We start from the raw sequence: 22,090 nt of genomic DNA, 5'->3' as shown, positions 1-22,090 counted from the left end.
CGCCGCCGCCGGCCGCGGCGGCCCTAGGGGCGTCGGGGCCCTGCGCTGCCCCGCGGAGGGGAGGCGGAGGCGGCGGCGGCGGCGGGGCGGGGGCGGAGGCGGAGGCGAGGGGGCGGTGGAGCGGTAGCGGAGCGGCGGCGGAGCGGGAGCCGGCGGCGGCGATGGACGAGTCGTCGCTGCTGGACCTGCTGGAGTGCTCCGTGTGCCTAGAGCGTCTGGACACCACGGCCAAGGTGCTGCCGTGCCAGCACACCTTCTGCCGCCGCTGTCTGGAGAGCATCGTCAGCTCCCGCCACGAGCTGCGCTGCCCCGAGTGCCGCATCCTGGTGGGCTGCGGCGTGGACGAGCTACCCGCTAACATCCTCCTCGTCCGCCTCCTAGACGGCATCCGGCAGCGGCCCCGCGCCGCCGGGGGCGCCAGCGGCAGCCCCAGCACCGCGGCCCCCACGTACCCCCAGCCCGCCGCCGCTCCCAGCGCCGTCGCCGCCGCCGCCGCCTCGGCCGCCGCCAGCCTGCGGGAGCTGGCTGCCGCCAGCCGCAGCGCCCTGCTGGGAAAGGTGGGTGCCGGGCCGGGGCCGGGCGTGCCGGGGGAGCGCGGCCGGGCGTGCGCGGGTTCCCGGTGTGCCGCCGGGATGTCCTGCGGGCGGCGGGGGCTGTGTGCCCGCGGGGCTCCGGACGGGCGCCGCCCCTCGGACTTGCGGCCGGCGATTGCGGTCCCCCCCTCGATCTAGCGATGGGAGGCTCGGCCAGGGATGTCCTCAAAGTGCTCCGGGCGGCCGCTGGCGGCGGGAGTGGCCGGGACAGCTGCCGCACCGACGGGCCCCAGGGCCGCCCCCGGTGTAGCAGAGCCGGACTTGCTCTCGGTGTTATGAACCAGAGTGCCTCGAAGGCGCTTTTATCCGGCGTGTCGGGCTGCGCCAGGTGCCTGTCAGGTGCGGGCAGGAGCTGGCTCCCACCCTCGCGCAGCCTGGAGAGGGGAAGGTGGTAAGAACGCTCGGCCGATCCCGTCCCGGCGCGTTCCTCGCACGCCCGAGTTTCACGCTCAGCTCCTGGGGCTCTGCCGGTGCGGTCAGAGCCACACAGAGCCCTCCTGACAGCTGGAACGGAGTGGGGTTTGAAGCTGAAACTTCCCCTCCCAAGTGAACATAATTTCGTTTTTATGTATAAGGTGTGTGATTTATCGAACTACTGCAGCATATGCATTTTATTTTTTTAACTGTGCAGTCAAGTGCCCGATCTAGCGCCCTTTAAAATCCATGGCAGGGGTTTCATTGGCTCAGAGGGGACAAGGTCAGTTTCTCCCAGTGTTCTGTATTACCGTTTAATTCGATATCATAAAATTTGCTATTAGACCCCTTCAGGAGAATTTGCAATGGAGATACTTAAGACTGTGAACTTCATCTTACTTCTAATGCCATATATATACACTGGATATGTTTAGTTGCCTTTGATCTTTCCCAAAATCCGCTTGAGCTGTAGTTTAGTTTACAGGCTTTTGATTTGGAAAGGTCAATGCAGAGATTCCTTGTGAGGTCGTAGTGCTAGAGTAAATTTTTCAATTAATTTTTTTTTTCTGAGAGAAATGAATAGACCTGTACTAGTGTTTGAAATTTTGCTACAGGAAATGATGGCAAATGCCATACATTGTTCCATAAAATTCAGTTTTGGAGTCTGAAGTGAAATATGCTTGGCAATACTTCTGGAAGGGTAGATCCTTTATTGTTGAGCTGTAGTCTTCAATGAGCATCAGGTATTTCATAATGATTTGTCCAATTTAAAGAAGGAAGGCAATGGGATTCTGCCCTCTACTTTTTTGGTTGTTTTTCAGCTAAACTTCGTGCTGCAGCTTCATCACAACAGACAACTCCTGTCTTTTTGATTTTCTCCACTCCAAAAAGGGAAGTTTGCACTCAATAGGTAGTTTAAAGTACGATGTCCCACAGTCTAGTTTGAAGTTCAGGTAGGTTTTCTCCTGTGGGAGGCAGGCTCTGTTTATTACACCTGCAGTGTTCATGTTGCTGGGGCAGGGTCTTGCACCCTGACCAGGCTTTTGTGATCATCCAACAAGAAGACAATCTCTGGTTATCAAGTCTTTAAATCCTAGTCAAACTTGGATATTACAGGAGGGTGTGAATGAAAGGAAATGCTTGATGCGGAAAGTTATTTGCAAATTTTTAGGGAAGTTGAGTTTTCATTATTTTACCATAAATTGGCAGGCTTTTAAGAAGTCACTTCCCTACCCATTATTGCAGATATCATGTAGTAAGTAAAAGCACATTGCATTGTATCATTTTCTGGCTTTGATTGAATAGCACTTTGGTGAACATCGTCAGTTCTGTTTCTGTGAGGGTTGTTACCCATCTGAATTTGACAGAAAGCAAAGTTCCATGACCTGAGAATTACATTTTGGCTTTTATGGTTAACAACTGCAATTCCTTTCTCTTTGCTGGGGTTAATGGGTGATTCTGGAGTGGTGAGTCTGCTGGGACAGAGTGGGTCTGTGAAACTGTTTGCTTGGCCTTTTGACTGATGGCACAATTTTATCCTGGAAATCAATGCAATGTGCTTGATCCTTACAAGGTTCATTACAGTGAAAGAAAGTCTGAACTAATCTGCTTTTAAAAAAAGCAGCAGGGGAGAATAATCCTCCTTGGAGCTGCTGATACAGCTGATTGCTGAGCAGTCCTGGAGACAAGAGTGCAGAACCTCTCTTTGAACTAAACAATAGATGGTAAAATCCAGGCTAGAATCAGGCTTTTTGAGGTTGATACGGAAGAGCAGAATTGCATCCCTTTCTCTCTTACACTGGTCTTTGACAGCTCAGCTGCTTTGAAGAGAGTGGAAGTGATTCTTTCTAATACACACACACACACAGACACACACATATATATATATATATATATAAATTTCAGAAATTGCTGTAGATTTGCTGCCTGGGGCTTAAATGCAAATTACACTATTTTACTAATTAATACCTTTCATTTTAGGTAATGCAGTATGTAAAATGGGACATACCATTATGAGCTTTCTGGTTAGGAAGGAAACTGCTAATTGTGAAGTGTAATGGCAGAGAGCCAAGGTCACTTCTATCAGACTTTCAGTCTTGCTGAGATCCTTGGGCTGATATGTTAGAATCACACCAGGGATCTGTTTCTGCGAGAGTTTTAATTAACCTTAGAAGACAGAGCAGGGTCAGGCCCTGTGTTGCTATCATGCCTGCGTTTTACTTCTGCACCTTATACTTTGGAGAAGTCTTCTTTGCATAGATGGCATTTTCTAAAATCAGCAAATGTTGTTTATCACTTTGGAAAAACTCGGGGGGGGTTGTGTTTCTTTATTAGGTCTCTGTTTTTTCTTTTCCTGTAGTTTATCACAGACTTGGTTTATTCAGACTGCTAAAAGTCAATATGAGAGGGTCTGAGCTGGGAATGAACTGGCACTGGTGCTGCTCGTAAAGTTGTCCAAGACTGTCCTTCAGAAACACTACTGAAATCCTGGAGGTGTTTTAAGATATGTGGTATACATCTTCAGTATGAGAGATCTGGAAGTGGTGCGTACCTACTAATACATGCTTTAACAGTGTTTGGGATTCTGTTGATATATAATGGCATGTGACATTTGGTAAGCCAGTTAGTGACCCAGTGCCTCTGTTTTAGCCTGTAAAAAACATAGTCATTTTCTGAATGGTATAGCATATTTTGAGATGTTCACATTAAAGCTGCTGTGTAAATGCAGAGTATGGTATTAGACATTATAAAAGAGTCCGAGTGCTGAAAGAGCACCCTGGAAGAATGAAGGAAAGGAAATCTAACAACTGTGTGCTCCCCCCAGGGAATAGAGCAGGAGGCTAAGAGTGGTTTATAATGGTAGGCGCATTACACACAAGGTTATAATTTATTGGCTCCTCTGTTTCCATTACCACTGTCGAATTGCTTGGGGAATTCAGGTTCTGTCAAAGTAAATGGCATTGTTGGGGCATTATGGTAAATCCACCTTCTTTACTGAGTGTGGTGTTTGGGTTTTTATTTAACAATTATTGCAGTTTATAACTTTTTTTTTCAGCAATTCACAAGATCTAATAGCCAGCTAAATGCATGCAAGTCTTTAGTAATTTCCTCCTGAACCAGGAGTCTTAAACTCCAGATGCAGTGCTTATTACTTGCTTGCTCGTAATACAAACTGAGAACTACATTTGCATGAAAAAGAAACAACCTAGAAAAACAAAACATGTCTCTCCTTTTTCCCAGAGGAGAAAACATGGCCAAAGTGATGGATAGACATGTGGTATGTTACCAGATGGGGTTATAGGTAACAGTGGAGAGTAAGATGTGCACGTAAGGAAAATGATGTGTCAGCATGCTTGAGTGAAGTGACGGATGGGCTCCGCTCCCCTGTGTTGCACTGGATGCTTCTCCCATGTATCAGCTTTGCAGAGCTATTTCAGTGTTTCAGATGGAAAGCTGCCATTTGCTAGCCCTTGGCTTCACGTAAGTTTTGCAAGCAGAGGGAGCAATGCTAATTTGCTATATAGGCTTTTCAGCTGCTCTGTTTGTAGAAATTCTCCAAAAGAGACATTTCTTACATTTTTTGTAAGAGTCTTGCCTTGTCCTAGACTGGTTACAGTGGATTAAACATGAGTAGATCTCGCAGTTTTTCTCCACCACTATGTTTCTTTCCTTCTTGGATACATTGTCTATCAGGTAAAGATCCCACCCTGAGTTACACAAGAGGAAGCAGATGGAGTCTGGTGTTTATATGCATTTATGTATATTACAGCAGCAGTGGATTGTGTAGGGGACACACTTTGGCAGAGGAGACTCTTCAACTTGGCTTTTTAATGGTTGAATTTGCACAGACAGGAGTGCCATTCAGCAGCATGCCATGTACATAGACCCATGGATTTACCTTACTTTTGTTCATTCTTGCTGATTTATTTGCTTCTGATGCCATAGTTTGGCTGGTCAGTACCTGAACTTTGTCAGAAAGCCATGCAAAAAGGAATGATGTTCCATATGTCAAAGGTTCTGATCTTGAGGATTTTTTTTTTTTGTCTGGCAGATGGCTAAAAATGTGTTTTGACACAGGAGATTAACTACCATACTAAAGGGTATTGTGAAAAATACAGCCAAGAGTATTTAAAACCCCAGCAATTGAAACTGTCTTCACAGAAGTGAGTGAGCGTAGGAGAGGGGATTGCTGAGGGGCTGCATCAGAAAAATTCATCATTCTGAACTCTTACATTTTTCAGAAAATGTGCTATTTGCAGGTATTATCTTCATGTCCATTATGTTTTCGAGAAACAGAGTATTTTCACTCATCTTTGGGTGGTGATGTTACCTTCTTACTTGCAAACTAGAAAATTGCATGATGGACCTGATGGGACCAAAGCATGCCAGTATTGACAGTGAACTACTTCTTCTGGATTAAAATGGCCAGCAGTGGCTTAGTCACACCTAAAAAAGTCATGGGGCAGTGGAGAGGGCTTTGTGCCACTAGCCCTACACCCTCCCTGTTAGTTTATGTCAGCGTGACATGCCTCTGTGGGACTCCTGTTGATGTCAAATGTGAATGCTAAGTTTAATCCCTGCACGTCACCCTTCTGAATGATTCATGATGAAAACTGGTAATGCTTAGGATGTGCCCATGTTTGGTAGCTGGTTACTCAAAGGCAGATGGATAGGCTTGCTTGACTCAGCCCTAAAAATCTTGTGCACGTTCTAACCCTGGCAATTTTTGCCTGCCTCCCCTAAATCTCTGCTGTTTGCTCTTCGGGAAGATAGTGCTGCTGTGGTTTTAAGGCACATGCAGAACATGCTGACAAACTGAATGAACTTTCCAAGCTTCACATTTCCCAGCTGAAAACTTGTCCCAGTAGTGCTCACCCACCCTCAGGTGCTTCTCAATCTTCAGAAGGATGTTGCCCTACAAACACAGATTTATTACTAAAGAGGCTAGGATTTGGGGAGATTAAAAAGCACCATTTGTATACGCTGAAGCTACGACGGTTGTTTTCTGCCATTGAATAGGGTTTGGCAGAGATGCTGCACTTTATTTGCAGGGAGCGTCGGTGCAGGGATGCAGTGATGTGTGCTGTGTATGGGCTGTAACAGTACACTGTATTCCTTGTTTCTAATCTTATCAGTTCATGTTCAGGCAGACTCCTGGTGCTGGCTGGGTGCCCAACAGGTCAGACTGGCTTCAGGCAGTGGCTGTTAATGCTGGGTGCGTGTACTTGCAGGTCAGGGGGAGGCTATGTGTGCTCTTTCTAGACAAAACTGTGTCCATGCGATCAATAAGCTGCCACATAAAATGCTACAACAATATTTTATTTATGCCATGGAGGATTTTTTTCTCTAGGAAGGTATTTTCTTACAGTATAGAGTTATTTTTGTCTGCTGTCTCATAATTTTAGGTTAACAATCCCATTAGAGTTTCAAGTTGAAAAGTTTATCTGGGTACTTCTTGAGTTTTGCACTGTTGTATTTATACTGTCCCTTCTAATTTCACTGTTCTGTTCAATATTTCATACTGTTTCTGTTAAGAAGCACTGCTTAAATTTCTGATAAAAACCATAGTTCCTTTTTGCACTACAGTAACCTACCTGTACATATCTTTGACTGTGGGATGCCACTTTCTTTTGAAGTCGTAGATTACTCTTAGAAGCCTTTCCTTGAGCTTCAGAAGGCATTATAACTAATATTTCACTCTGATTGATGTCTTTAAGCATTGCAACATTGTAATTGCTGACCTCTACAGCACTGGATTCATTCAGTGTTCAGGGAATTTGTGACTTCTGCAGACCAAAACAGCTCAGGATGCACGCAGTTTCAGCTTCACTCATCACATATCAAGCTGAATTTTTGCAAGCATTTTCAATATGGTCTTGTTAAAATCTGATATTTTACAACAGGTTTTCCCAATCTGGGGTAAGCTGTCATGAGAAGAACCCAAGATTAGTTCTAATAAGACATGAGAGCCTGGACAAAGATAAACTACAGGATTTGAGAAAGCTGCATGACCCTGGCCTTGCCCAGCTCCCACAGCAGCTGTGCTTCTGCAGCTGGGGAGGGAGCGATGTGGAAATACAGTGCCAGCTGAAAGCTACCTATTTATCCCTAGTCTTGCACCAAACCAAACTGCTTCTGGTGATAGAAGTGTCTTGCATGGAGCATACTGATACTTTGGCTGGAAAGTTACTGGTCTGACCATTATGCAAAAGAAAAAAAAAAAGGGAAGAGTTAAAAAAATGAGAAAAATTTCTTTCTAATGCATCATGCAGATGGGCCTGGGAACAGGTTCTCCCCGTTTACCAGCCCCATATCCTCTTTCTTCTGCCAGTTTGGATTCCTCTGACAGCTTGAGCCGTGCCTTTTCCTGACTGTACGGGGTGGTGGGGGGATTCCGGATGTGCTAGTTTTACTTGCTTGGTGCTGGTACCATCTTCCTCAGCAGTAATGTTAAACTTGTTACCTCCTCTTTGTGGTAAGTTTTGCTCATGTTGCTGAAAAGCCTTTAAAATTGTTTGAATAGCTTTTAAAAAACTCCAGGGCATGTACCTAATAATTTAATCTCATTGTCATTGTATGTAATTTGAACATTTTTATTTGGTTAGAAAGAATAAACATTAATTTAATGATATGTGTACATGAGATGCCTCTTAGTTCAGGGGAAGAACAGAAGGAGGGAATATTACTTTTTGTGTTAAAAAGATATTTTGTTTTCAAAAACACAGAGAAAAATGTAAAACATCTGGAATCAAGAGCACTTTCTGCCCAGTCTTTTAAGCATAACTTCCAGTGGTTCCACAGAATTTGCTGCGCGCTGGGGTCACCTGTGAACTCAGGCAGTGGGCAGGTGAATATCTGCCCAAAGGAGCTGATGGAGCTGTACCTCTCTGCTGCCCCTCTTCTGTGGGTCACCAGAAGGACTTGGCACTGTGCTCAGTCATCCACATCTGCAGGGTCAGCTATTGAGGGGTTAAATAGTGAAAACCACAGTGGGGTTTGTCTTATAACTGTTTTGTGGCAGTTTCAAAGCATGGCTTAACCCCTGCTGAAGTTTGGCTTCTTGGTCAGAGTGGTTGGGATTTTTGGTGCGACTGATCTGTTTGCATGTAGCTGATGGAGGGCAGGAGTTTCTGGGGGATGCATGTCCTCATGAATGCTGTAAAGCTGTTTCTGCAGCAGCTCTTCATCTTGTCCTGCTTTGGAAACAGGAAGGCTTAGCTGTCTGTTTCACAGCACTGGGTGCCAGGAGAGGGAAGGCTGTGGGATTCACTAATTAAAAAAAGAGAGAGATGGAACTGTTTTCTTTCCCCGTAGTGTTTGCATAATATAATTCGACTCAGGAATGCTGGGGAATTTTTGTCTGCTCACAGTGGCGATGGGACAAAGGTACAAAACCCTTTCCTGCTTTGTGGCATTCAGCCTCATTTTGTTTTGAAGATACCTTAAGGATTTGTGGTAGGGAGGAATTTGTCCCTTGTGTTGGCTGTCAGCAGGAATGTGATTTATCAGACAAGTGAAACTAATGCTGTATATGGTTCAAGAGTGCCTTTCTCTGCACAAAAATGGTGTTTGTTGAGAAGAGGTTGCTTCTTAGTCAATGCTTAGAGTGTGTTTCTGCTGCTACAGCACCAGGCATGAGAGTCTGATTATTCAGGCAGGTTAGCATTAATTTTTTTTTCCAAGTTTTTTAAAGATCTGATCCAAACCAATATGAATTTGCCATTGCTAATTTTAGAATGGTCTGCTTGCATGAGATAACAAATCCCAGTTTTACTCTAAAGACAAAGTATTGTAACAGAAGGCTGGCAAGATTGTTATCGAAATGCTAATGATCATTTCTCCTACAGTCTCAGTTATTTTCAGAAGGAAGACTAGAATAGACACATAATCTGAATAATATTGATTTTAATATGTATTACTGTCTCATTAAGCTGTTACAGTCTTTCCCTTTCTGCACAAAGGTTCATTAATTGCTGCAGTTGATGTATCATTAAAGTGGGTTTAGGTGCAAGATGGTTAGAGGGAAAGAGAAATCTAAAATATTGACTGTGCAGTTGTGGATGGATTTTGGGTAAAGATATTGTGGTCCTAACCAAACGAAGGGGACGCTGCTGTGTTTGCTGTGCTGCCTTCTGATTGCCTCCTGCACAACAGCCAAGAAATCAGCCAAACAGAGGCACTATCGTATTTACTTTCCCAAATTATCATTTCAGTAAATATTATTGAACATGTTTATTTGTGGATTAATTTCAGGATAATTCAAATCAAAAACTCCTCTGTGAGTTACTATAAAAAGACATAATTTTATGAATTTACTTTTAAATTTCTAATTTAATTTTGAACCAGTTTTTAGCAGGCTACCTCTTTATTGGCTGCCTTCATATGTGTTTTGAAATGCTTTTATTGCAGCTTGTATGAGCTTTGCAATATTGTCATCCTTATAAGCAAATCAATACATTTTAATTTCCAGTAACAGTAATAATTTATGAATTTGTAATTATTTTAACGCAGTAAAATAGAATGAATTAGAAGGAAGTAGAAGGAAGGTTTTGTTTTGATCGATTGTGTTTTAACTGACTTAACATTTATTTTTCTGTAAATTAGACACACACAAATATATGTATATAAGTGTAATATATATATCTCCCTGAATGTATATTTTTTTGCCAGAAAGGCCTGTTTCATGTGTTCTTCTCATGCCCATATCCATTTCAGTAAACTGTGCATTATTGTCCTGTGTGCCAGACATGGGTGTATGTTGTGTCATGGCACAGTGGCTGGTCCTGCTGCATCTCTGGACGTGTGCCCAGGATGACCTCCCATGTTGGAGTATGCGTCTTTGAGGGATCATAGGGGTGCACACACACAGCCTCCTCTTGCACCCCAAAAATACATATCTGTGCTTGTTGTGTGCGGGAGAAGGGATGTCCAGCAAGGGATTGGCTGGAGAGGAGGCAGGGGAATAGGTACCAGCCTGCTGCAAGGCACCTGTCACTTGAGGATGCTGAGACTTCTTGTGTTGGGCTCTTCTGATTGTCACTGCCGAGCTGACTAGTGATTTTGTGCTAAAATGTCATGAGATGAGACTTAGAAATAGCACAGGCTTTCCTGGCAGAAGTGTGGGCTGCAGCACGTTGAGTGGGCAGGATGCATCAGTGCCGGGGCTGCTGCTCCTTGGCCAGCTCTATGTGGGGAGGGTGCAGCAATGTGGAAGAGGCAGGCGAGGATGGCTTTGAGTTCAGTCCAGAGCATCTTGCATTTCAGCCAAGAGTTTTTTTGTGGAGATCCTTATTCATTCGCATACTTTCTTTCTAAAACAAAATAATGAAAAACCCTTAGAGAATACAGTTATGCACGTGCGTCATAAAGTACAGTAAAATAATAGCTGACAACCATGAGATGAAATTTTTTTACTTATTCTCTTCTGCTTATAGGTAATCCTGGTGTTAGATCATAGTGGAAAACATTTGATTATTTATGTTTCACAGTCATGCAGCAATGTAAAATCTGAACCAATCACACCTTTTTTAATAATCAGTAAATTATTTTCTAAAGGAAAATATGGTACCTTTGATCTATATTGCAGAAAGGAATATTTATTTTTTTCCTAGCTGGGGTTTTATTGGTTCTTTTGATGAATACAGGACTTCCTTTTATATGCAGTCCGAATCACTTTTATCTGAGTGTATATTTTCATGGTGGTCACTACTGTTAAAAATAATTCAGTGCACTTTAAAGAAGGGGCTGTGTAGGTTCCAGCATCTGTGATAATATTGTTCAGCCAGGGAGAGGTAATTTTGTGCTTATTAACAAACAAAAACTCAACAGCCAGGGTTGAATGGTCATCTCTCACTCATCCCTGGCTTCTGTTTTCTAAGCAGGTGGTGGCCCATGTGAAGAGTATCAAAGCAGTGTCCTGCCCATGAACATGGGAGGAGAATTCAGGGTGCACAGAGGTGACAATAAAAGGGGCACATTATGGAGGAGAAGAGGGGATGTTTCCAATGGATGATGTTCTTCAATTCTTCGTAGTTCTTTGTTTTTCATCAAATTTCATCAAATGAGGCTTAAAAATTCCAGGAGATATTCCATTTATTCCAACCTCCTTTATATGTTTTGGCTTTTTGTCAGTTAGATTTCATACAAAATAGAAGTTTAAATTCTGCCATTCTCAAGTGAAAGGATGAGAGGGAATGACCTTAGTTTTACCAGGAGAGGTTCAGATATTTGAAAAAAAATTTTCACTGGAAGTGGTTAGGCATTGGAGTTGCCCAGGAAGGTGATGTGGTCACCATCTCTGGAAGTGTTCAAGAGGCATCTGAATGTGTCATTTGGGAATATATTTTAAGGGTGATTATGGTGGTGCTGGGTTTATGCTTAGACTAAATCATCTTGAAGATCTCATCCAACCTTGGTGATTCTGTGATTCTCTCAGTGATACCACTGTTGCAGAGGTGGGTAGTTTCTGCACTAGGATACTGCCCTGTCAGAGAGGCCTTTCTTCTTTTTAATTTAGTCACTTCAGAATGAATTCATCTGGTAATGAAAATTGTGATGAAAGTGGGCGGGTTTTTATAGGATCTTGGATGTAGGAGAAGCTGTTTCATTTATTACTATCCATAGCTATCGGAGGGAAACTTTTTGTTGGTACAGGTGCTGGGGTTAAAAGAGTCTGAGCTCACATTTAAAATGAGAGATAGCAGGAAACTGGATGGAGTTGAGGTTCCTCAACTGATCTGATGCTTTTGATGAACATGTGCTTCTTTAATGAGTCAACTCATGACTTAGAGGTTTCGCTTAGTGATGCCAGTTCACTGAATAAGTGATTCCTGTTCAGTGCTGGTGAACTAAATAGAAGCCAAATGCTGAGTGAAGACTGTGGTCAGTCTGAAATTGTCTCATTAGTGTGTAAACTCAGTGCAACAGGCAGCAAGTAGATAAAGACCAGAATGAATCTCAAGTAAAACAATGTGTTGCTTTGGGGTTTTTTGGTTGTTTTTTTTCCTTCCCTGAAGAGTTTAAAAGAACATTAAAAGATACCTCTATAGTGATATTTCACTTTTTGATGTCATGTAGCTGCAGACTCAAGAAAGTAATAGTATGGGTAGATCCTGACCATTGTACTGTTCAGTATCCAAGCTGTTTAGTAGCTTTGTCTGAATGAGCTTCAAATAAACACCGCTTTGGTTTTTGTGGCTTTTTTCAGTAATTAATGAAGGAATGTGAGTAATCTGCTACTTGGCAGATCTGCTCTTTAGGACTCTGACTCAGTTTGGTGGGAGGTGTGAGAAATCACTACTGTAGTAAGTAGCAACATCGTAGCACCTCAATAGAGCCATTTTTGAGAGTGTTGCTGGAAGGCAATAGTCTCTTTCCTAGGAAGAAAAGCTCGAGAAACGTCATTCAAATACCTTTGCTTCACTGACCTGGAGCAAATATTGTTCAAGATAATGGTTTGCACTGATGGAGTCCTTGTATTACTTCATTGTAGGTTTGTCAGGTGTAACTATTTTCTGATCTGCATGCCATGAATAGATTTGCTTTTTCCCTTGTATTTCATGTGCTTGCTTTCTTTGCACATGCAAGAAGCAAAAGGGAACAATTTTGCCAGTACCGAAAGTCTCACATGGAGGCTGTGGCCCCATCACCATGTTACCCATGGGTTCAGGCCCTGGAGGGCTTTTGTTGTTTCTCCCTTTGAGGCATGGAAAGATGTGTTGTGTTTCCACTCAGGCTTGATGGGAGGTGACAGCCCAGGAAACCCCCATGGCCCACTCTGTGTCCCTGTGGTCCCATGCTGCCAGTGCTCTCTGCCACTTACAGCTGCCTGGGCAGCAGCAGGTCAGATGTCCCCATTGCCATCACCGCTATGATCCCTTGACATTATCTCTGCCCCATTGCCATCACCCCTTTGTCTCAAGATCCCCCTGCATGGGGCAGCAGACAGCCTGTGGTGCGGAACTGCTTCTGAGCAACTCCAGATGCTCCCTACCCATTTTGCATGTGAGCAGCATTGGAGCAGAGGAGGACCAAATTAATGGTCAATGTTCAAGCAGAGATCAGCAACATGTGGTATTACTTAGGCTTCTTGATAGGGACCAGTACTGTTCAATATCTTATTAATAACATAGACAGTGGGATTGAGTGAACCCTTGGAAAGTTTGCTGATACCACCTCATGTCAAGTGGTGCTGTTGATATGATTGAGGGAAGGGATGCTACCAAGAGGGACCATGACAGTTTTAAGGAGTGGGCCCATGTGAATCTCATGAAGTTCAACCAGGCCAAGTGCAAGGTTTTGCATGTCTAGCAACCACCACTATCACTACAGACTGGGCTACAAATGGACTGAGAACCACTCTGCCAAGAAGGACTTAAAGATACCAGTGGATGAAAAGCTGGACGTGAGCTGGCAATGGGTACTTGCAACCCAGAAAGTCAACCATGTCCTGGCCTGCATCAAAAGAAGCATGACCAGCAGGTTGAGGGAGGTCATTCTGCCCCTCTGGTTCGCTCTTGTGAGACCCCACCTTGAGTACTGTGTCCAGCTCTGGGGTGCCCCGTACAAGACCTGTTAGTGTGGGTTCAGAGGAGGGCTGGAACACCACACCACAGACTGAGAGACTTGGGGTTCTTCAACCTGTAGAAGAGAAGGCCCCAAGGACACATTATTAAAGCCTTCCAGTACCTAAAAGGGGCATATAAGAAAGATATATTCAGATTTTTTTTACCAGGGCCTGTAGTGATAGGACAAGGGTGGATTTAAATTAGATGTAAGGAACAAATTCTTTACTATGAGGGTTGATGAGATGCTGGAACAGGCTGCCCAGAGAAGTTGTGGATGCCACATCCCTGGAAATGTTTAAGGCCAGGTTAGATGGGGCCCTGAGCAACCTGGTCTACTGGAAGGTGTCCCTGTCCATGGCAGGGGGGTCGAAGCTATATGATCTTTGAAGATCTGTTCCATCCCAAACCATTATGTGATTCTTTGACTAAGACCAGAGAATGGGCACAGGAAATAGGATGTGGCAGACACAGCTACGGACAGTGAAAAGTAAATATTGTAAAATGCATGTCTATGTGTTTTGTGAGGTTGCACAATGTTAGTTGACATCTCTACTCTTGATTCTTTAAACATCTTGATGCAGTATGAAGATGCCACAAGGTAAATTGCATTTTTGTGCTGAAGGGTTTCTTTAGGTATAGTGCTTCCAAATTGAATACAGAATTGAATAAAAATGGAGTCATTCTCTTATCTGTATTCCATCACGACTTTGCTGGAGGAATTCTTTTGATTTGCAGAAAAGCTTATAGTGGAAAAATCGTTTGACATTCATAACAAGGGTAGTCTCATCTTTAATAGATTGTTTAAATTTTGCAATAAGGGTGTTGTTTTTCTGAACAATAGTAGTAAATTCTTGACCTTATGTTGCCAGTTCTTCAGTAAACAAAAGTATCTTTAGTTTATGTTTCTTAACTCCACAGAATTCTTTAGAGAAAACAGTCAATATCAGTGCTTCCTTTGTGGATGAGAAGTTTAAAACACATCCAAAGTGACCTACCACCAACACAGCAGAACCAGGGAGTGATCACACGCCTCCAGACTGGAACACTGTGCTGTTGTGACATTTGATGCACTCAAGCTCTTGTCATCACCCTCGTGTTTGTAAGAAGCGTGACAGACATTTCACACCAGATTTTCTTCTGGGTAAAGAACTTTGATGAGTTTCACCTCGTTTGCTGCGTGGTACAGCTCCACTTGGCCTGTATCCAAGTTTAGTCACGATAGTTACTGAAATTATTTTTCTGTTCTATTTCCTAGTATTAAATTGCTGTAAAATTAATTGGAAAACTACTATTATGTACCCTGTTTCTTTCTTTTGTCTTCACATTCTGAGTCTTTTTTGTTTGCATGTGTTTATTTTTTCCTTTATTTTCTCTTCTGTTGCATCTATGAAGCTTTTGTTCTCAATTTTCATGTCATTTGACATATGAGAAGCCAAATAAAATATTTCACTTTTCTGCTTCAAGTTAAAAAACAGTTTTTATGCTGAACAATAACTGTATTACAAGGAATCCTGATGTGCCCTCAATGCCATTACAATATGTTGAATAAAAGGTAATTTAATGGAAACAGCAGAGCATTTGAAAGTTCACTGCATGAAAATTGGATTTTTGCCTTTTATTATTTACATTGTACCTTATTCATATTTAAGGCCACAGGGATTATCATCCTTCTTAATGGCTTTATTTAATAAAGACTTTGCATTTCACAGTATAGGATCTAGCACAGGCTTCAATCTGTTATCAGGATTTCAATTAACTAGCTTTAGCTTCAGTTGACCTATAAATCCGATAAATATATCTAAATAATTAATTTGCTTTCACTGGCTGATAGTGGCTACTTTTACATAGAGCTGCTAAATACTTAGCTGCTAAATGGTACAACCATGCTCATAACTTGCTTTTATTATTATTTCTAAAGATGACATATGTCTGTTAAAGTGACTGGCTACACGAGGACCAGTCTCTCAAAGTAGAAGACCTTGTAGAGGAGCTGTAGTTATGGCTGAGGACCATTGCTGCTGGGCTTCAAGTGCACTCGGAATTTTGGGAGGAGAGGTTAGGAACAGGTGGATGTCATGGATCAACACATGCCTGAACTGGCATGAAGGATTTTGCATTATCCTTTGATCGTGGCTGTGTATGTTGTGAACCACAGTTTGAACGTAGCTGGTTCCTGGATGGAAGAGTGGTGATGTAGAAGTCTGGAGGAAATCCTGTTGCTCTTACATTTGGGTCTTTACTTCACCTATGCAGAATCATGCATCCATGGTAACTTTGAAGTCAAGGTTGGTTTTTTTTGAGTACATTTAAATCTTGCTAAGTATGCTAAACAAATAATGATGTTAACAATTTTTGCTGCACTCTTTTGGGTGTTGAGAGAGACTGAGATTTTATTTTAAGTGAGCCTGATAAGCAGACAGGCTTGAAAAAGGGGGCCTCAAAAGCACAGACATAGGGTCTAGCACTTTCCATATTTCCTCTTGTAAATTCTTTCTCTGCACACCAAAATATTGATACCCTGAAGTAAGGAATCAGTCTCATGCCAAGCACTGAGGACAGATAATCAGTTTGGTGGGACTCATGCAGCATGAACATACAGCCAGCCAAGGCACCTATGAAAAGTACCACCCTTGCCCCAGAACAGAGCAGCAGTCAGTACCCTGCAGCTGCCGGCAGCAGCACATTTGTGCCGGCCCTTCAGAGGTGCAGACGAGTGCACTTGGTGATTCATGTAAGAGCAGCAGGATGGCATACAGTCCTGGCGGCTGCGGAAAAGTGCTGTTGATCTGAGATTCCTGGTCTTTTCTAAGTTATTCCTGCTGGGTTGTGTCCTGAGGAGGGAAGATTTGAAACCTTCAGGGACCCGCAAAGACCAGGATGCGGGTCACATTTAAAATGCTTAAGTTGCAATACCTAAAGCTTTAAAAATATTTTTTACCTATCAGTGCATGATTAACTGAGTTTATGTACTCAAAGAGAAATGTAACGTTTATTAAACATAGTTCATTTAGACATTTTTGGCATTTGGTATGCAAAGATTATGCATTTTTTCCAGGAGTTACACTAATTATTTCAGCATGATAACTTTAATTTTGAAAGGGCTTTTCTTTGCTAAAGGGAGGGTTATATGTGCATGTGTACAAGGAGAACTTTAATTAAAATTTCTGTTCTCCATTTTTTCAGGAGTTTAAAATGTACTTTTTCTGTGAGTCAAAAATACTGCTTATATTTAGAGGGCTCAAAGGGTTAATGTGTGAAAATTAACACATTCAGCGTTCTATTACTGACAGCTCCATTGTGTTGGCAAAGGAAAAAGATGAAAAACAGCCTCAATTTACTTCTCTTGCTAAACAGTATTTTGTTCTGTATTGTTAGAAGAAATCATTCCATATCTGGAGAATATGGAAAACATGGAAATCATGATGCTGTCTCTGCTGACCTTAATATAATTTTATTTTTAACTATTTCTTTCCTGGCCTTCCTGAAAGGCTTGAAATAGAAACCACTTTATTTTTCTGAGGAAGGTCTGAGAATTTGAAACGTGATTCTCATTTTTGGTACCTACTGCAACAGATAAAATAGGGGGGGCACAAGAGGGGAAGGCAAGACAAGAGTTTGTGTCGAAGCTCAATCTATTTCTTGTAGGTTCTTACAAGTTCTTCTGAAAACTTGCTCTATGAATTTGAATGGAAAAGGAGAAACCCTAAAAAAAATCAGTTTCTTTCCTCATAATAGATATTGTTGTTTAGTAAAAATACAACTGCTATAAATCAGTACTTGTCCGGAGTAAACTCCACCCATGGAGTACACAGTCGTCTAGAGAACCCAGAAGAAGGGACACCAGGGTAGTTTCTCTCCTTGAAACCTATAATTAATCATTTCCTGGGAGACATTCAACTGTGCCTGCACTGCCCTCTCCTGTTGCAATCCTCCCAGAAAAGTCAGGAGGGAATAAGTCCCTCTGCTACTGCAGCTGTCTCAGGTTTCCTTTGGTGGTGCTCTTGATGGGGTTGTCACCTGTCCCTCTGAAAGGGTTAGGATTTGCCACCCAGAAGTTATTTACTGAACCAGTAGGCCTTAAATATCATGCACATGAGCAATACAAGTCCAAAGAAACCACATCATTGGAAACTCCTCATCTGCTAACTACCATCTGGCAAGCAGCTCCTGTAACAACAAGAAAAGCAAATAGGGAAGAATATAAATGTTTTGATTCAGGAGCTGTATTATCCTTTGAAGTTTGATAGCAAGGGGTCAGTCTATTAAGAAGGAAACTTTGGTCTCACTTTAACTCACTGCCTCAGTGAACCTTTGTTTTGTTATTTTAATTTAATATAAAACTTTGCTATTTTAACCTTAAAAATAACCAGTGTTACTGATAGAAAATTGTCTGCTAAGACAGATTCATCTGTAGGTAATATGAAGACTCTATTGCTCCTTCTGTACAAGACATGTACATCTTTCTTTTGGGTGCTTGTGATCAATCTGGTTTTCTGCTATTTGCCAGTGGAAAGGCCCTGGCTCATTTCTTTCTTGTGAATCATGTTTTGATTGTCGCATTTCCAAATGAAGTAAGTAAAGTTGATCTGCACATATACAAACTGTAACTTCACACATACCTTTGCTAAGCTGCAATGCATATTAATAAAATTTCTAAAATTATCTTCTACTATGAGCTTATTTAATGCATTAAAGCCCTATAAATGAGTTAAGAATAAATGATGGGGTTATCCACATTCACTACTTCCTATGAGATGCATTTATATGAAGGATTGGAAGGAGGAGGTAACATGCCCTGGGTTTTTAGCCAGCCAGGTTGTGGGTGGGGGGACCAGGACTTGTGGGAGCATTAAAGAACATGCAAACTTGGTAGGATGCAAACAGCCAAAAGGGTCCTTAAGAGAGACCTGTAAAGAAGTACTGAAAAAAGGCTAGAAATGCAGCTGACCTGCCTCACGTATGAAGAGTGTGTCCCTGCACATTGCTGGTAGATCACAGAATCACGGGCTGTTTGAGGTTGTCAGGGACCTCTAGAGAACACCTAGTCCAAACTCCCTGCTCCCCTGCCGCCAGCTGATCGGGAACATAAAGTGAGGTATTGAACAGCACATGAGTGCAACAGAGACTGTGCCAGGTCATGGCAATGAAGACAGTGGCTTCAGAATTAAGCAGTCCTTAAAACTGTAAACCTGTTGTTCTTCCATTGTTAGGAGTTGCACCGCTCTTTGTTAATCTTTAAAGAATGCTTTTTCTTGATTGGGTGTGTGTTTTAATGTTCATATCTGTGCTATAAGCAATTGGAAGCCGAGTTGGAAAGTGAAAACACTTCAGCCACTTAGCTGTGAGAGTCTTTATTTCCTTTAGACTTTGGAAATTATCGCTTGTCCTGAAAATTTATAGCTTGGCCTTTGCTTTGGGGCTACTGTGAGTTAATCTGAAGTATTTATAGCCATTATAGTTGTTTGTCAAACAGGTTCAGCCAAATAAGAGAGAAATCAGGAGAGCAGATTAATAGCAGGGAGTCCTTTGTTTAACTTGGCAAGGCTCATCATAAACCATCAAAGCAAGCAGTCAGTTTGCAAGTAGTATTGAATGGATGAATATTATAAACAAAGAGGTCACCAAGTCTTACATTGCAGTTTTCCTCAGAAACAGAAGTAAGAAGGGCTTGCCAAACAGCTTTAGGACTTGAATATAGGTGTTTTATGTATTCAAAGCATATGGGGTTCATAACTACTGTTCCCTTTGGTATTGGTGAGTTTTCTCAAAATACAGGAAGGAAACGAGTCTTGAAAGAGCCCAGAAATGACACACAGTCCATCTGTTTGCTGAGCCATTTCTCTAAATTAATTCCATTGCTTCACAAATAGAGTTGATAATAGGATGTTGAAAACAAGAGTATTTCAGAACCAATTTTGAAAGCAGTTCCCAGTGGCCTGTTATAGATGAAGGTATTGTGCCGATAATTCCCCATTCCCAGGTGAGGTATTCACTTAAGGCCCTACTTCAACAGAGGCTTTAAATGCATACTTGTGTTAAATCTCTGTTACAGCAGTTTTGCCTGTGGTTAACTCTAGTACTGTGTTCACAATTAAAAATGTGTCTGATGTGTCCTCTGCAGAAATAAAGGGCTAACTTGAGGTTAGAGATAATTTCCTCCGAGTAGCTACTGAACTCTGTTCGGGCTGTACCTGTCTGCATCTATTTAGCACAAGGCAGAGCGGTGACTTACATCCTCCTATCAGGAACTGTTTAAGAAAACAGCTGAAGTCTTCCACTTGACTAATTCATATGAGAGGAACTGAAGGAGCTGGGAAAAGCAGGACTATACAATGTAATCTTGGGGTTACTGCTCTTTGTCAGCTGTTGCAGGGAGCGTGAGCATTACAAATGTCATAGGCATCTTTAATTATATGTGACTTACTTCCTGAAATATTCATAAGAAATGGAGATATGAAGTGACAGTTCTGGTTGGAAAGTGTAAAGGTTATTTTTAAATATCAACACGGTGATTTCGCCTACCAGATTCTGCATCTAGCAAAATAACTGGTTTGCTGCATTTACAGAAAAAAAATGTCAAAACTGTTCTTTCACCCATGAGTCCTCTTTCACCCATGCCTTCCTTGCCATCCCACAATAATGATTGCTGTAGATGTGTCTTAATGTCCTAAGTGCTGCAGGTGTGAAAAAATCCTGGCTCCTGATGGGGAGCTGGGGAGTGAAGACAGGGATTTATAGGACAACATAAGCACGCTGCAGAATTCAGAAGCAACTATTCTCTTCAGTTTCAGGTTTGATGAGTCCTGTGAGCCCTGCAGGACTGGTGAGTCCCGAAAACCATATGCTTAGCAAACTGAGTGAATTCCAGCCTGAAACAAATGTAAAAATAGAGGAACTGGTTTTAGCACTTTGGTTTTTACTGCCTGTGCTTACATTAGGGTTGTGTTAGAAATAGGAACACTAAACTTTTACAGCTGGCAACGGGTGGAGGATGATGAACAGAAGGATTGTGTTCTGGATGTGCAGGGGAAAGGCAAGATGCAGGCGATGGGACTTAGAGTGTCTGCTCCTTAAATGACAACTCATTTAAGTGTGGGCCAGCAGTAACCCCCTACGGGCAGTCATCAGTCATTTCTGCACACTTGAGATTGTCACTGGCTCGACGCGTGTCCTGCTGCCAGCCCCTTGCTGTGCTGCTGTCCTGTGGGGGTGGTGAAAGGGGAGGAAGGGTGGTGTTATCTTGGTGAACCAAACATCTGCAGTGTCGTTCTAGTCCCCCATCTCTGGGAGTGCCTTTCACTAAATTTTGTTTCTCATCTGTGCAAGCAGGGAACAACCTCTCTGCAGTACAAGCCTGCACTGGGCACCAACTGTTCAGGCATGGAAGCATTTGCTTGAGCCACTGCTTCTGTGTCCCTTGCCTTCTCTGCAGATTGCTAACGTGTTTCTCTGTCCCTGAAATTGGCTTAACTATATGTGACCCTGCGGTACTTCTTCCTTGTCTCCCCAGTTATCTTGTTCACTGCAGGTGCCCTCGTTCACAGACACATTTAGCTGCCTCTTTTGACCATCTTGCATAGTATTTTGAGCCAATTCATGGTCATTTTTAGGAAAAAGTCCCAACCTAAAGCCTTGCTTTAACCAGATGACTTACTTGGAAATTTGCTTTGCAGGATGCCTGGTGTTTATTGCCAGCGAGTAGCATGGTGCAGTGTGGTGCACCGGATGGTCTTACAGACTGCTCCTTCCTCAGGGATGGCACACTGTGACCCAGCAGGACCCTGATCACTTTTAGTGCCTTCTACTAATTCACATGACCCTCTTAAAAGCGGGATAATGCAGTAGAGTACTCTTGGCCTATGTTTGCCAACACTATATACATGAATGGAACCACACGGTCATTGCCTTCAGCCTTCTCTATTGTGAGACAACTGCAATAAAAAGTCATTCTGGAAAGATCCACAAACCACCTGACTCCCAATGGCCTGATTCAGCAGAGGCTACAAGTCACTTACCAGCATTTTTTAATTAAATATAAGGTCAAAACTCAAAGAAAACAGAAGAAGCAGGATAAGCCCTGCTAGTGTTTATTGTTCCCTAGGATAGCATGGAAAAATGCTGGTACAGTAAACCCAGATATCCAGGAAAGGCCCCCCTACCCAGCTTCGACTCCATTTGACATGATGGATCATGTCAGCCCAACACATGGGGGTTTTTAGTGCCAGGGTATGCTGAGCTATGCCCTACCCAGTACCATCACTCCAGCTGTGGGAATCTGAACACTGCAAACCCCATATTTTAAAAGTGTCACAAGCTGGCATTTTGTGAGGTGCTTCCTCCCATGACTTTGAAGAGCAGCTGGTTCCCAGAAAGCCTCAGCACATGCCTGGGCAAATTGGTGCTATCTTACCTTTTTGCAACCCTTGGAGTTGTTTTTGAGGTCAAATTGCTCAATTAGACAGTCCCTCCCTCCCCCACCTTATTTTAGGTAGATCTTTGCTGACATGAAGAGCTGCA

General features: G+C 42.7%; 1 protein-coding gene across 1 annotated transcript in view; it reads left to right on the top strand.

The window, feature by feature from the left end:
- Positions 1-125: 125 nt before the first annotated feature.
- Positions 126-22,090, top strand: part of SH3RF3 (SH3 domain containing ring finger 3) — a 252,167-nt gene continuing 230,202 nt past the window's right edge. The window contains exon 1 of the mRNA XM_027640927.1: positions 126-557. Within this exon, the coding sequence (XP_027496728.1) occupies positions 162-557 (396 nt within the window). The 5' untranslated portion in view covers positions 126-161. The remainder of the gene's footprint in view (positions 558-22,090) is intronic.

This window comes from Corapipo altera, unplaced genomic scaffold (genome assembly GCF_003945725.1).
Source record: "Corapipo altera isolate COAL_440 unplaced genomic scaffold, ASM394572v1 0, whole genome shotgun sequence".
NCBI lineage: Eukaryota > Metazoa > Chordata > Aves > Passeriformes > Pipridae > Corapipo > Corapipo altera.
This window is presented reverse-complemented; position numbering and strand designations above follow the sequence as displayed.